General features: G+C 34.7%; 1 protein-coding gene across 1 annotated transcript; it reads right to left on the bottom strand.

Moving 5' to 3' along the window:
• Positions 1-1,495: 1,495 nt before the first annotated feature.
• On the bottom strand, positions 1,496-14,978 carry LOC120533592 (homeobox protein DBX2-like). The gene is made up of 4 exons (XM_039760515.1): positions 14,519-14,978; positions 9,502-9,597; positions 5,981-6,171; positions 1,496-2,387 (listed from the first exon to the last, which is right to left on the bottom strand). The coding sequence occupies exons 1-4, from the start codon at positions 14,844-14,846 to the stop codon at positions 2,073-2,075; spliced, it is 930 nt and encodes a 309-aa protein (XP_039616449.1). The 5' UTR covers positions 14,847-14,978; the 3' UTR covers positions 1,496-2,072.
• Between the last annotated feature and the right edge of the window lie 283 nt (positions 14,979-15,261).

Here is a 15,261-nt window from a genome sequence, read left to right as displayed (position 1 = left end):
GGTAGACCAGAAAAGACAAGGCTTCCCTTGCTTTAGTGTTCTCAAGGGGCAGTTTCTTGAAGTAGTGAGGGACAAAGGAGACAGGACTGTTAGCGATAGCACCCCTTGTTGCCCAGGGGTGGTACTACTTACTTTAGGTGAACCTAGAAGGTGGCCCTCTGGCACACATGCATGACACAACTTATGTACAATTTGCTTCAGCATTGCATTAGCATCTGATCATCTTTCATAAAGTTATTGTGAAGTTTTTCATGCTTGAATCAGTAATTATTAACTCTGTTCACACATAAGTTGATGACAGCTAGGTCAGTTCAAGTGTTGCATCAAATCTGACATCAAGTGACACTTAGCTGGTTTATTAATAATTTCCTGGGATGTTTTACATATGTAAAGGATGTTCAAGTTCCAGTGTTGTTTGAGAAGCAATGCTAAACAGCAACATTAGTTTGTGTATAGGAATCCAGCAGAAATGAATGAAGTGGGCTTTTTACTTTAAAATACAATTTTATTTTAGTTCAATGGAAGAAAAAGATGGAGAAATAAAGTAAAAAGATATAATACACAATTTTAGAAAGTGATGGTGGTACATAATTTGGATTTTACATTTTTTGGGACTTTAAAACTGGTACTATAATGTAGCTATAAATGATCATAATTTTTTTCAATAGGCACAAGATAGTCAAGTATTTTATCTATAGCAGAATGTGCTCATATGAAGTGGCTGTTCAACTGATAACTTATAATTAATTATATTTGTTATTTACATTGTCTGATTAAAGTAGGATTCGGAAATGAGAGTAACGTCTGCTTCATCTGTTTTTGTTTTTATTTCACTGTAGTCATGAATATATTTTCCTCTATTCTCTCTTCTAACCCCTGTTATTTTAGGTGTTCCCTCATTTTTTGGCAATGGAGATTGACTGAATGTAAATGTCATAGTTTTATATATCAACTAGTAACAGCACACTGCACGATAATGTACAGCAAATACACTCGACTTAAGCATTCCTAGTTTTCAGTCTCTTTATCTGTATGTTTAGCATTTGTTTGCTCAGAGGTTGATGCGCTTGCTGCTTCCTGAGCAGCTCTTCTTTTCTCCACCCTAGCAGCCCGCTTCTTCCCTTCTTTCGTCAGCATCTCTACGCGTCAAAAGTGATTAAGGCAGTGTTTGTGTTGCAATTAGTACATTTTTGTTGCAATTAGTATGTTTTCTTTAATTTTTAACTTAAGCTGGTACTTAAACCTTCAACCTCCCTCAAGAATGATTTAAGATAAAAAAGAGGTAGGGGAAAGGGATGAGAACACCACCCTGCTGGCTGTTGCCGAAAGTTGATTTTACAATAAAATAAAATTAAAAGCTGAATAACTTTGGAGGTCAATCATCACCCCGAACGTGGATAGTAGACATCACATAGTATATGAGTTCCAAATTTCAGGTCAATAGTTCAAACAGTTTGCGAACTACAGGTGATTTAAAATCCTGGACAGACAAACGAGTAGCCACGGTAGCGTATTATATATAGAAGGATAGAGCTATACAGTAAATGCAACAAGTTCAAATGAAAAGTATTTAGTCTGAGGAATTATATTTTAAATATTTACAATAATAACAATACTCAAACATATTATTACATGAAAAGATTAAGCTGAACATAAATTTAGTTCAAACTTAAAGTGATTTGTTCGCAGAAGCTTTGCGTAACTGTCCGTGTAACTTGGAGTGTTTCAGTGGCATGGCGCTAAATGCTACTGCTGAATGTTGGCATGCTCTGCCCCACCATACTTTGAGCTCATCTGTACGGTACATTTAGGATAATAATGAATTTCTTGGTTAAAAACATACAGTATTTCTTTTTCCAGCAAGGCATTATTAATACCTTAAAGACAGTCATGTTAAATATATTAAAGACACAAAGAATATGCAATTTATTATTTGATGTTTTAGATATTGTTTGAAAACCACATAATATAGTCTTAACTGAGGATAGCAACCACTGGAATGTTAACCACTGGAATTTTTTTGTAGAATTCTGAGAAAGTTCTCTTTTTATGGATTAATGTCTTTAATGTCCTTAAATAATTTCAGTTGGGATGTTCTGGTGTTGTATTAAAGAATTAAGTACCATTCCATCACATTTTCCAAGCTTCATACTAGGAGTCTTTTTAAGTCTTTGCTCAGATGCTCTCTTGTCTCCAAGGTTGTTGTGTGTAGATGTTTGCTTGAACCTCTCCTCTTGTTTGTCTGACACACTTGCACATTCAATGAGTTCATTTGTGGGAATATAACTCTCCAGCAAGGATTCATCTTCACATGATTTATGACCGAAGATTTCTTTTTCTTTTGAATTTCTCCACTTCATCCTTCGATTCTGGAACCAGATCTTAACCTATAAGAGAAAAACTTACATTAAAATTTAATTGGAAAGCTTCTTACATCTGTTTGTGTATAGAGAAATATATTGTCATATACTGTAATTGCAACAATAGGGGGTTGCTGTTCTTTAAAACTTTAAGGGATATGGGTGATATTTTTGACGTCAAATGTTTCCTAATTATAGTGTTACAGCATTATAATGCATGGAGGATTCTTTTTTTTATTTTTAAAGTATGTGTTATTGTTTAATTAGGTAGATGTGCACTTTGTGGTATGCTTATTATTTTTTCTTCTTTGATTGAGCACTTGGTTAATTGATTTCACTTGTTTGTAATTGTTGTACTGTTTAATTATTTTTCACATGTTTTCTAATTGTATTTAATTGGGTGGGGATTGGATTGAAGTGGGTGTGGTTAACAAAAAAAATGGGGACTCTTTGAGGCAGAGGAAAAGACTGAAGGTTGCAAGATTTGGTTCAATGAAAGGAAACAAAAGGAAAAGAACAGAAGTAAAAAACAGAATAACGGATGCAGGACATAGTAGAAAAGCTGGGAGTGGCTACCAGAGAGCCTGCAACACAAATTCAGTTTCTGGAGGGTTGTTCTCAAGCAGTCTGTGAACTGAAACTGTGTAGTTTTTCTTGTGGAAGCAAAAAGCCACCTGTCTCAAATTTAAATATGAAATCCTGGGGGCTGAGCCAAGGAAAGTGGCAAATTGGCACCTCATTTGATTGGGTACTGACGGCTCTGATTCAGCTGTTTAGACTCTTGATCCTGGAGTGAATGAGAATTTTCAAGTGGATGCCAGGAACATCAGAGTTGGTTTTCTGGGACCTCTGGTAGCTGGAGGATCAAGCTAAAAACGACAGGGGTGTTTGACTGTTTTTTTGGGAAAACATAGTTTTGAAAAAAAAAATGAATGAAAAGGAAGGTTGTGCTTTTTTTGATCATTTTAATGTTTTAAATAAATCTTGTAAAGGACTGATTGGGCTGTTGCAGCATTATCATTTGTGCCTGTCTTTGGATCCCAGATTTCGAAACTAAGGGGGAATAATACGGTGAAGAAAATTCTTTTGCTCAGGTATCCTAGTGCCCATAACCGCACTGGGTGGCATAGTCAGGACTTCCCTATTAGGAAACAATAGTATACATTCATTTTCCTTGGTAAATTGTATTTTTAGTAAAAATTTATTTTAAACTTTGAAAAAAAAAACTGTGTTTTTTTTGCAGTTTCAAATGTGGTCTGCAGGCCGTTGCTGCAAACATGAAAAAGGCCTCAAATTTACAAATTTAGCTAAATTAGAGGTGGTATCTATCAGATATGTTGAAGGTGGCACCTTAAGCACATGAGCTCACACATCCAGATCCCCAACAAACAGTATATGAATATCCTGTTTTGTGCAATGAAAGATGATTAAATACAACAAAAAAGTAAACCTAGGGCTACAAATTCAAAAATAACTCTTCAATAGCTTTGCCTACAACTCCTTCAGGCTCCTAAAATAAAATAATAATTTAATTAAAAACAATAATAAATATAAAATAATGCTGTTAATGCACTTTTGGCTAAATATTTAGCTACCAAAACACTTCACTGTATAGGGAGTAAAACTTACCTAAAAGTGATGTGTGATACAGCTAAGTTAAAGCCACATATACACAAAGACTGATTTTCAACTACTGAATATAGCAGTAGAAGAGTTGAACTTGATAAGCTTGGGAACTAAATTTCTATTGCAATTATGTTTAAAATCGCTGTCCAGGAAATTTGTTACATTTTTCACCTACCAATAATATTCATTCTGTTAATTTTTAGTTTGTAAAACACATACATTAAAAATGAAAGAAATTATGGATCTGTTCTTAACTCAATTTTTCTTTTTGTAAAAACTCGATTGCTTTGTATGGATTGTAATAAAATTAATAAAAAATAAAAATAAATAAATAAATAAATTTAAAAAAAATGAAAGAAATGATGTTGGCGGTGGGCATACAAGACCATGCCCTAAATGCTCACACCACACTCAGCACAAATGGTTACTGCAGCATTAATCAAACAAGCTGCATTACGTTACATGTGGAGTTTTCACAATCTCTCTGAGTGAACTTGGGGTTTCTTCCCACATCCCCCAAAACATACAGGTTGTCAGTCCCAAATGTTATGTTTCAGCAAGTATGTTTCCCTTGGCTGAAATTCAAAATGGTGTTATTCATTGTTATTAATGTTATTCAATGTTTATTTTATACATAATTCCGATTCCAAAAGAGTGTAAATAGTATGATTGTGGGTGTGTATGGAAATGCTTACAAAATTAGATCTTATTTATTTAAATCCAGGGAAAAATCTTACTCTAAGCAGTGAAAGGCTGCCATGGAGGGAGACAAGCAATGAGGTAAATAACACAGTCAGACTTCTTTGAAAATATCAGAATCTCACAACAACTTGCATTTTCTTCTGAAAACGACATGGATATACTCTTTTATAATATGTGTGCAACCTGAAGGATTTTCTTGCATTAAAAACTAATGTGTTCAATAAGGTTTTATGCTTTTTTCATGCTTGCACTGATAAAATGGACACTTCACTCAATTTTATTAAAAAAAATGCTTTACTAAAGTATACAATTTCCCACGTCAAATTAATGTATACCTTGACTCTGAAACTCTGAAAAAACAATTTTGACTTTAAAAATATGAAACTTACCTTTTAAGAGCAATACAAGGTGCAAATGTGTGTTTTTGTGGATTTTTTTTTGATTGCTGTGTATCCATTCCCTTTTGGATGAATACTTAAATGTGTCTGTGTGCATCTACGGTACTGCTTGGACTTAGGGATGATTCACCTCTAATTCAGCTCTTTCCTGTTTCATAAATTTTACTACATTTGTTTAATTTGTTGGAGAGAAAAAATAAGTAATGATTTAATAAAACAAAAGAACACACTGTAACTTATGTTGCTGGTTTGATTAACTAAAATGTAATTCATATGATTAGCTTTTACACAGGTTTACACAGAAAGAAACAAACGTAGTTGCTTTAAAAACATGGATGTGCTTATTGTTTTCCAGTATGAATGTATTTCCTTATACATTAGGGTATAAAATGCAGATGCAGTATTTTTTTTCTTGTCCTTTTTTCTTTGTCTATCCTATTCAATTACCACTCCTTGTTTAATCCTAATTACTTTAATATAAGACAAGTGTTTGCTTGTTCGTTGTAGATGGTTGCTTTCTTGGATATTGCTATCATTTTTTAAAGTGAAAGATGGCAGTAACAAATACAATTTCTCAAGCAAGTTTTTGTCTGAATGTGCATGTTGATGGTACCACTTATTAAATGCACAGCGATAGAAGTCACTTCAGAAACGTATTTACAAAAATCAGGTAAAATCACTACATTTCTGTTTTTGTAGATACTTCATAAAGATACAAAGTATCTCACTCTAAGAGCAAGATCAAAATAATGGAGAGTTTAGACTAATTATTTTTTCACTGAATAATACACTTGACATAAGTTGCTGATTGTTGTTTTTCACAAGAGAAAGTAAAAGCTGATTCAAGCACCTCTGAAATGTGTTTAAACACAAAACATTTTTATGAAGGTTTACCTGTGATTCTTTGAGTCCGAGGTGTGTTGCAAGTTTGTTTCTGTCCGTTTTGCTGATATACTTCTGTTTCTCAAATGTTTTTTCTAGTTGTTTTCTCTGATCTTCAGTGAAAACAGCTCTTCTTAAGATTCCCCTTCGTGACTTTGTATTTATGTCTTGGGACCACAAAGCTATACTGCTGTTCCCCCATTCTGTGATGCAAAAAGAATAAGTAATTTCAATCATTATCTTACTTTTGCCAACAAAACCCCATTTTGTTACAAATTCTACATATACATACATACACTGTCGAACTTGCTTAATTTTATACACAGTCAATGTGGCCCAGAGCTAACCCCAGCAGCACTGAGCACAAGAGAGGGAATGACCCTTAACAGGGCATCAGTTCATCACATCGCACACTCACACACATGGAAAGAGGAGATGTGTTGCATGTTGTTTGGACATGTGTGTAAGAATTTCACTGTACTCTGTACATGTGGCAATACTATTACTACTATTGTTACTTCTGCTAATCTCCAAAGGTCATGCAAAAACAGAATTTCTCCTCAGGGATTAATATGTTGTACCTAATACCAAATACACGCACAAGTACCAGTTTAGCTACCCTTCTTTAAGGATATGAGAGAATGTTGGATTTACCAGAGCTACGTACGTCTTGCAACTTACATGCAATAATTTAGGCTTTAGCTATCAACAACCTGGTTATGTCTGTAAAGAAAACATGCACAACAGTCTCATTGGGTTGGTATGTAAGCCTGATAGCTTACGGCACTTTTAAAATGTGTTCCTAAAATTTAACAAAGTCTTCTAGTTCGGTCAACTACTAGTTACATAGTTACAGTACATTAACATGTCCAATCTATAATTATTCCTTCAATTTACAGGAAAAAAGCTACATTAGAAGACCCTTGTTATTATATAGGCAAATTGCGATTCAACATTTAACATCACTGGAAGTCATAAGGTATCTCCCAGCAGTGGACATACTATTGAAACTATGTTCGTTACTTGTGTGATGGACAGCAGGGGTGCACTGACGTCATGGCCAGGATAAACCCTGTACCCTTATGTTGTAGGAATGATGCTATAATAGATGGACAGGGGGAGACAGCCTCTCAAGAGTGTATGCTTTCCCAACATGCTGGGTTGCAGCCTTCCTGAGCTAGTATGTCCATTCATGAGCCTGTAGGACATACTGGGAATTGCAGTCCCATAAGGCAGCCCTCCTGAGCTCTGTGGGTGCCAACAGGGGGAGCGCTCCCTATTTTCCGGTGCTCCCACCTGACACAGGAGTGATTTCTCCTGAACTTAGATGAACTCACAGGTCTGGCTTTAAAGGGGACCGTCACCATCGTCTTGGGGAGTCAGAGTCGGGAGAGGAGTTATACTAAGCTCACCTGGGAGGAGCGGAGGGAAAAAGACTTGTATTATAGTTGTGAATAAAGAAAGGAAGAGACCAATATAAGGTAGCTGTCAAATAAAAGACATTTGTGTGCACCAAAACTCTGCCTGTGAAGTTGTGCAAAGGGTTAAGAGGCATTGAGATGCCCTCTACAGGCCAAAGTTGTTATCTTGGGAGAAACACTTGAAGGCATATCTCACAAATTCTGTTCAAAATAAGGGACAACACAGTACTGTACCTGACATACAATTGTTTTCTATGGGAAAGACTGAACATTTGGATTATTTTAGTATTTAAATTGCAACATTTGAATGTTGAAGTAATTTTTTTAAGGACAAATCCCAACATTATAAGGCAAAGTGCAAGCCTATTTATGTTTAGTGGGAAATTATTGGAGCTGTACACTTTCCTGAACTGAGAAAGCTTCCTAAAATGGAAGGTGCAAACATTATGTGGCACTATTGGATGTTCACTGATATCTTATGCGTGTTTTTTTTAATGTAGTCCTGACTGCTTTGTACTTCTTCAAACTCCATACCCTAAAATAGTTTTTCTGCTTTATCAGTTTTAGTATGAAAGTGTGAAAAGATTATGAAATATTTTTTAACTTGTGAAAACCTCACATTTAAATTGACATTTGCCAAGTGTTTAAGAGTATAAATTAAGTTGTAACAGCTATAAAAAAGTAATAGGTGGTCCTAAATCAGTAATCTTATATTAAATCTAAGCAATGCATAAATTCTTTAAAATGATTCCAAATGCACAATGATAAATGTCTTCTTAATCTGTTCGAACAAATCTGTACTTGACTGGTAAGCAGACCACCTTGAAGGAGCGAGTAAGACGGTTAGTCACGGTTCCTATTTCCTCATTTAAATTCAATGCATTCTAGTTAAATAGACAATTAATAGGTCACTTCCAAAATGCTAGTGTATCTGCCCTGCTTTCAAAACAATCGGAACAGTTGACAATAGATCCACATATTCAGCAGGTCCCCTTATAAAGTAACTTCGTCCACTAAATCTTTTTACTTTCAGGTATGCAAGGCTGTATGGGAAGATGAGCTAGCATAAGTCTATAAAAGTCACTTTCATTCACTGCTTTATGTCGCAGTGAAGAGGTTTAAATAGTATTCGAGAACCCTGGTGGAATGTGAGAGACAGGAGAAAAGGCTGACACACAGAGCATTGCTTTCTGGCCATACAAAAGGGCAACTGATCCCTGCCTAGGGCTTTTTAGAAGCCAATAGTTTTTAAAGTTCATCGCGGCAGTGAAAAATTGTGGCGAGGTCGCGTGTGGATGGGTAAAGTGAAAGTCTTGATTGGTCACGGTGCTGTCGTCCTTTGTTCGGTGGTTCCAGCCATGTAAAGTGCTCTGTGGGAAAGTGTCAGCCCCAAAAAGGTGTTTAGGGACTCACAGCTCATTAAACTGCCAGCATTTACTGCCTCACTTGTCAAGAATCACTTGACTTAGCAACCTTCCATAGAGCATTAGCAGATCCCTAACCATGCCAGCTGGTTTGTCCTCACAAGCCAATTTTTCAACAATGAAGCCAAAGTAACTTAACATAAGCTGAGCTCCTTCTAGAAAATGCTACTGTTTCACAAAACAGAGGAGGGATAATTTTAAAATGAATAAGTCAATACAGAGAAATTCATTTCTGGCATCACAGAAATTTGTATTTAAAAATCTTTTACATTGTGTTGGGTCTCATGGTGTCAACTGGCTTATTCCTTCTCACAACAAGCGCACATTTGTGATATTGATTTAAACTTAAGTATATCACAGTGATTCAATCTGTTCTATTAAAGACTTTTCTTATTTGACAATGGCAGCATTTCAGGGCCCATCCTAACAAACCCAATAGGATTTACAAAAAAGAAAGAAAAAAAAAAACGTTTTCCTCACAATTCCAGAGGTGGAAAAAAAGTTCATGGTAATAGATGCAAACACGTTTGATAAATCACTGAGAATCAATGAATGGCGCTGCAAAGGTTTTATTTGAGAATTAGCTCCTTGGCATTGCATCAGTAATTAGTTTTTCAGACCACATTAAATCCTGCTGCTCTCGTTTACAGATGAACTCAAGCATTACTGATTAAGCATAACAACTTACTCGGAAAAGCAGCTGGGGGGGCAGGGGGAAGACAAGACCCACCACAGTAAGTGAGGAAAAAATCTGGAGTCTTGCAGAAAAAATGTTTTGCCAGACCTGCGGGGAAAGAATTCAAAGTCAGGTTTACATTGGTATCAAGGTGACAAAACTGAAACACTTCTCTGAAATTTTACTGGCTCAGCCTGCTCTTCGTTTTGATATCCTGTAACATATTTTTTTTATTTCCTGGACTTGCAAACATCAAGAATGGTCAAAAGTACACTGGTAAGCTTGTCACCTATCAATAAATGGTGGAAAAAAAACAGGAAATAATATTGTGGGTATTGGGGATATTACATTTCATTAGAAAATAATCATTTATTTTGTTTTAATTTTGTGTAACATCTCGATTTCCTTACTCAAAATAATATTTGGTAGTGCACCAACTCTGTTATTAAAAATAAAGGATTGACATTTCCTTTAATTAAGTTTTTCAGTACATTATTGCAACAGACTATTTGTAAAATACTTACATGCTTACAATAACTGCAAAACATCATTTTCTGATTGAATATAATTGTCAGAAAACAGCGAAAAGAAGCATAAAATGTATACCTTTATGAAATCAATACAGAATGTGAAAATAAAACATTCAAAATACATACATAGAGTATTCACTGAAGAAAACAAATTAAAACATTCATCTATATGAACCTTCTTTTTCCACTACTTGAATTATCACTACGTATATTAAAAAATAGATCAATATATTTAAATAGAGAGCAATGAAAGGAATATGGTGGCAGAGTGGTTAACCCTGTGCCTCCACAATCCTGGGTTCAACTCTATGTAGAGCGTGCATATTGTCTCTGTGTATTTTCTATTTTGTTTTATTTAATGTGTGCTCAAGTTTCCTCCCACATATGAAGCACACGTATCCACCCCATGTGTCCATTTCCTCAATACAAAATCCATTTCAGGTTTGTACAACTTCAAAGCCTGAAACTTTTTTGCCCCTTTTTAAACCGTGGCAACTTTTTGAAAGTAAATTTACACCCACCCTGTTTTGTTCAGAAATCATGAGTTTTTACTTCTACCATTATAAAGCAATTGAGAAAGGGGGAGGGGTTTAAGATACTGTTTATAAAATTATGATGTTAAGATTGAATAGTAGCAATAATAATAAAAAAAAATAGTGTTATTTCATTTACTTAGAAGCAACCAATAATGCACAGATATCAGTAAACCAGCTCGTAACACACTGAGTCGATTAGAATATATCAATCAGTGAGACGCTTCTTCCTGCTTTTTAACTATGATTTTGACGCAGTTCTTGAAAGTGTAAGTCGCATGTCCTCTTTGGGAATTAACTGAGACTTTCGCAAGTTCAGCTTTTTTAAACAAATTAACCCCCTGTGTAGGGAAAATTTACCCCCTGTTGGGAACCCCTGGGTTAATCACTGTTCAAAAAGGGTACGTTTGTATGTGAAGGGTCTATTCTACTCTGATTGGTTACTGATCAAAAAACTTCATCCTCCCCATGACCCATTATTAAAATAAGTGGGTTCCAAAAATGAATGAGTAAACATCAAATTTCAAGAAAATTTGAAATTATGAAAATCACCTTAGTGTCTCAAAGCTTAGTATGCAGAAATAAGTTATTTATTTCTGTAAACTGGGTTTGTTTTCTAACAAAGACAAACATACCTATGCATTTGGAATAATCAGGATTGAAAGAGAAAGAGTAAACTAACATAACACAACAATCTCAAATCCACTTAATCCAATTCAACAAATGGCCGAGGAGGCCAGTCTATCATAGGGACCCACTCAGCCAGATAGGGCTATTACCCACCTAAACGGCATCCTTTTAGAATTGCCAATTAACTTAATATATGTTGTCCGTTTTTGGGATAGGGGAGGAAAATTATAGTATCTGGAGAAAAGCCGACATAATGCAGACGTGGGAAGTATACGTGAGCTCCAAATACTGGTTGTCCCATTATTGCGGAAATACCGAGGCAGAGGTGCTTGCCACTATAATAGCCTCTAAATGGCTATTTTAAAGGCTGTAATGTTGGAATATAAAAATCCAAAAGGAAACTTTAATATTATTGGTCAGGTGTCAGTCATCCCAAGGAGTTCTTTGTATTTTGAAAACTTTTTTTAACCACTTATTAAAAGCTGTAAAATAACTAAACAGTACATCAAATATTTTGTTTAATAGAGAAACACTGTTGTGAGTGAACTGTTAAGAAACATTCCTGGAACGATTGCATACCATTTTGAAATTTAATAAAAAATAAAAATTTCAAGGACAAAAAGCTGACATTATATTATATGAAGACATCTCATTCTCAGACCTGCTTAATTCAGTTTGGTGCCTTTGGGAGCCTCAAGTCAGCAATCAGCCCTAGAGAGGGTGCCAGTCCATCACAGGGCACACTCCAGCACTAACTCCCACTTACATACAGATGTGCCAGATGTGTGGTTTTAACATCAACTTGAGCTAATTTTGAAAATGTTGTGCGGAGCAAAATATTCATTTGGCAGTGTGCTTTTTTGGGGCTTTTTTTAAAGGATACCTGTGTGCCACAAAAACCCCCATCAAAACTTACTGTAAAGGGGCAGCACTACAATCCACCCTCCGCTCCTGTCTGCTTTTAAAACTCCATGTAGGACACCTTTTCCCTGCTAGTTGATTTAGTATTGTGTATATTATAGTCTGTTATGGTTTAGTCAGGTTTTTAGCTGTCTTTGGACTGGAAATTGTTGCAGAAACAAGCAAACCTACTTAAATAGAGCCAATTTGGAATAAAAAATTAACTCAGCCTGCACATACAGTATCTGGAGATGTGGGAGAAAAGCCAGAATACACTCCAGAATATCTGGGGTGGCAAAGAAAAGTACACACATACTCAAGGAGAACTGGTCATTTTATCACAGGGTTGGAACCCAGGATTTGGGGTTTGTGAAGCATCAGTTCTATCCACTGTGCCTCCATGCTGCTCTCCACTATATCATTGTAACTTACTTATTCGTGTACTACTGACCGATACCTCCTGACAAACAAGCAGCAGTCAGTACTGGTCTGGGAATAAGTTTGGGACCACTGTAAGTTAGTATGTATTTTTGTTTTACTTTTTTTAATTGCAGTACTAGGGTGTTGTACCATGTTAGCCATTATGAATGTAGAGAAAAGCCAAGCAAAATGACACCTTTTATTGGCTAACTAAAAAGATTACAATATGCAAGCTTTCGAGGCAACTCAGGCCCCTTCTTCATGCAAGATGTAATTTGTTAATTGTAAAAATGTTCAGATGATTAAAGAATGAACACATCCTTTTACATTTCCAAGAATTATTTATAAATCAGTATATCCATCAATAGCCATGCAATTGTTTAGTGATTGCTACAGATATGATTCTTATTGAAAAAGGGAAGGATAATTCATTATATTAAAAAAGTTTACTTTAAGATTTGCATCTATGGAACATGTTGCAGTTCCTGCATAGCAACTCTCTTAAATTTACTAGGTTGTATAATTGTAGATCAGTAGATAATTTTGTTTAAAATATTTTTTGTTTCTGAATCGGATCATTTAAGATACAGGATAAATCAGTGCTCTTAAAATGTGAAGAACTCAAAACATTTAGTCCAGGCAGTCTATAATCTTAAACTAGTTACCATATGCCATTTCAGTCATGGATTTTATTGAACTGGTAAAATAAAAACTATCATCATGAATAAAATAATATAATATAATATGTTTGCTTTTCCTCCTCGGATTTTCTTTCGTAAAGTAGGGTGTTTTAAAAACATTAATATATGCTAACGAGTACATAATACTTGACTCAACACAAAAAAATAATTAAAAAGTGAATAAAATGAATAAAGCCCCTTCAATAATTTAAAGTATAAACATCCTTATTCTAAGATATTTATAAATAGAAATTATATTGAAATCAACCAAAAAAAAAAAATTCTATTAAAAAAAAAATCTAAAATCATTGTCAGAACCACCTAACCGAATTCAGAAACACAGAGAGAAAAAATAATTTTAAATGTAAATAGAGAAACAGATATAAAAGGGACAAGAAATATAATTTAGGAAAATAACATAAAATATTTATTAAAAACAGAAATTAAATCATTAGCTGGTTGAATCTGAAATTAACATGCAACGCATTTTTCTATTACATTGTGTTTTATAGGATTACAATAAGCCAGTGCTTTCTTCTCATTTCATTTCAGTTTTTTTCTGAATGAGACTGTAGGTCTAAAACCATTAAGGACATAAAAATTTTTATTTTACTTAAGTAGAGACTCAAAGAGTTTCCATTTTTTTAATCTAGCTGTAAGGTGTGCAGTTTTATATTGTCTTCTCCCTTTAAGATATGTTCATTGATTATTGATACCCAAAAAAATGTAATATTTTTTTTAATGTTCTCTCAGGATAGCTGAAAAGTACCAAAACTATTACAGCATGTTTGTTAAATGTGAAAGTATGAAGGGAGTAACTTAATGTGGCTAATCAACTCATCCACAGATAAAGACAGAAAACCTGTACTAGGAAACAAAATGACATTTGAAGCCTTCAAATCACAGTTGTGCTGCTTTTTATTAACCCTTTTAATCATAACATACCTATAACAAAATTACTTCAAATTCCTTAAAGTAGAAAAACATCCTAAAAAATAATACCAGTGTATCTGCTCTTCAAGAAAAATCTCTAAATCGAATATTGTAACATGAATTATTCTGTTGTTGTTGTTTTAAATGAAAAAAGAAATCATGTATCTGATCATTTATATTACCAGTGTATGGTTCTTTAGTATTTTAATTATTAACTCTTAATATTGTTAATGTATTTAGTTTTTTTTTTATTTAAAATAATATTCAGTTCATAGATGAGCTATTTATTTTTATCAGGAGAGACAGTTATTATTATTACTGTTATTATTATTTGTGCTCCAAATTTGCTCCTGCATAAAGAAAATGTACCATTTAACATGAGTAAGAAAAAATACCAACTTACCTGTCTGAAGCTGTGGCATTATTTCCGTATTTGGTGAATGGGCATGCTGCCTGTCGGAGGGGTTAACAAGTTGAAAAAGCCATCTTGTACTATATGGACCTCCTGAGGGGCTAATTTGTTCCGCAGTTGGATCCATTTTAACTGTCAGAGGAGTTGTTGGGACCCAGGAAGATAGAGGACCCTGAAAATCACAATTCCTCAACAGATTGTCAATAAGAAAACTCTTCCCAGAATTTCCAAATCCTGGAGGTTTGGGTCTTTGTAGATATGAAGATGTCCCTGCCATCTCCCAGTAAGGACTCTGACTTGGAAAAATACCGGGAATCATATTTTTTGTTTTACAATAGTCCACTTCCAGATATGATTCAAGTTCTTCCTCCTACTCCACAAATATGGAAAACTGAAGTTTGACTTGGAAGGGCTAAGGGTCAGTTTTGTCCTTCAAGTGAATTAAGTGAACGTTTTCATAAAATCCAAGATAAAAAGTTTTTTTTTTCTCCCTCTCTCTCTTCTTTATTTAAAAGAGGGTTTCAGGGGTTCTCCGTGCCTTGTGATTGGCTCCGAGGTTTTAATGTGATTCTCAATTCAGATAAGGAGAGTGCTATTCTGATGGGCAGAAGGTGTGTCCATCTCATTCATTATGTCAGCTTGACTATAAAATGATAGACATCAGAGACAATGAACTGCTAGGCAAAGTTTAACTTGTGGACCCAGCTAAGTTTGTGTGCAGTAAATAAAGTCTT

This window comes from Polypterus senegalus, chromosome 8 (assembly GCF_016835505.1).
Source record: "Polypterus senegalus isolate Bchr_013 chromosome 8, ASM1683550v1, whole genome shotgun sequence".
Lineage (NCBI taxonomy): Eukaryota > Metazoa > Chordata > Cladistia > Polypteriformes > Polypteridae > Polypterus > Polypterus senegalus.
The sequence above is the reverse complement of the archived record's forward strand: the minus strand, read 5'-3'. Positions and strand labels throughout refer to the sequence as shown.

Excerpts from the sequence above, each read along its gene's own strand:
- LOC120533592 (XM_039760515.1), bottom strand. The coding sequence starts at position 14,846 with ATGATTCCCGGTATTTTTCCAAGTCAGAGTCCTTACTGGGAGATGGCA. Across the intron at positions 9,598-14,518 it reads AATGCCACAGCTTCAGACAG|GTCTGGCAAAACATTTTTTC; the intron begins GTAAGTTGGTAT and ends CTTTCCCCGCAG. Across the intron at positions 2,388-5,980 it reads TCGGACTCAAAGAATCACAG|GTTAAGATCTGGTTCCAGAA; the intron begins GTAAACCTTCAT and ends TTTCTCTTATAG.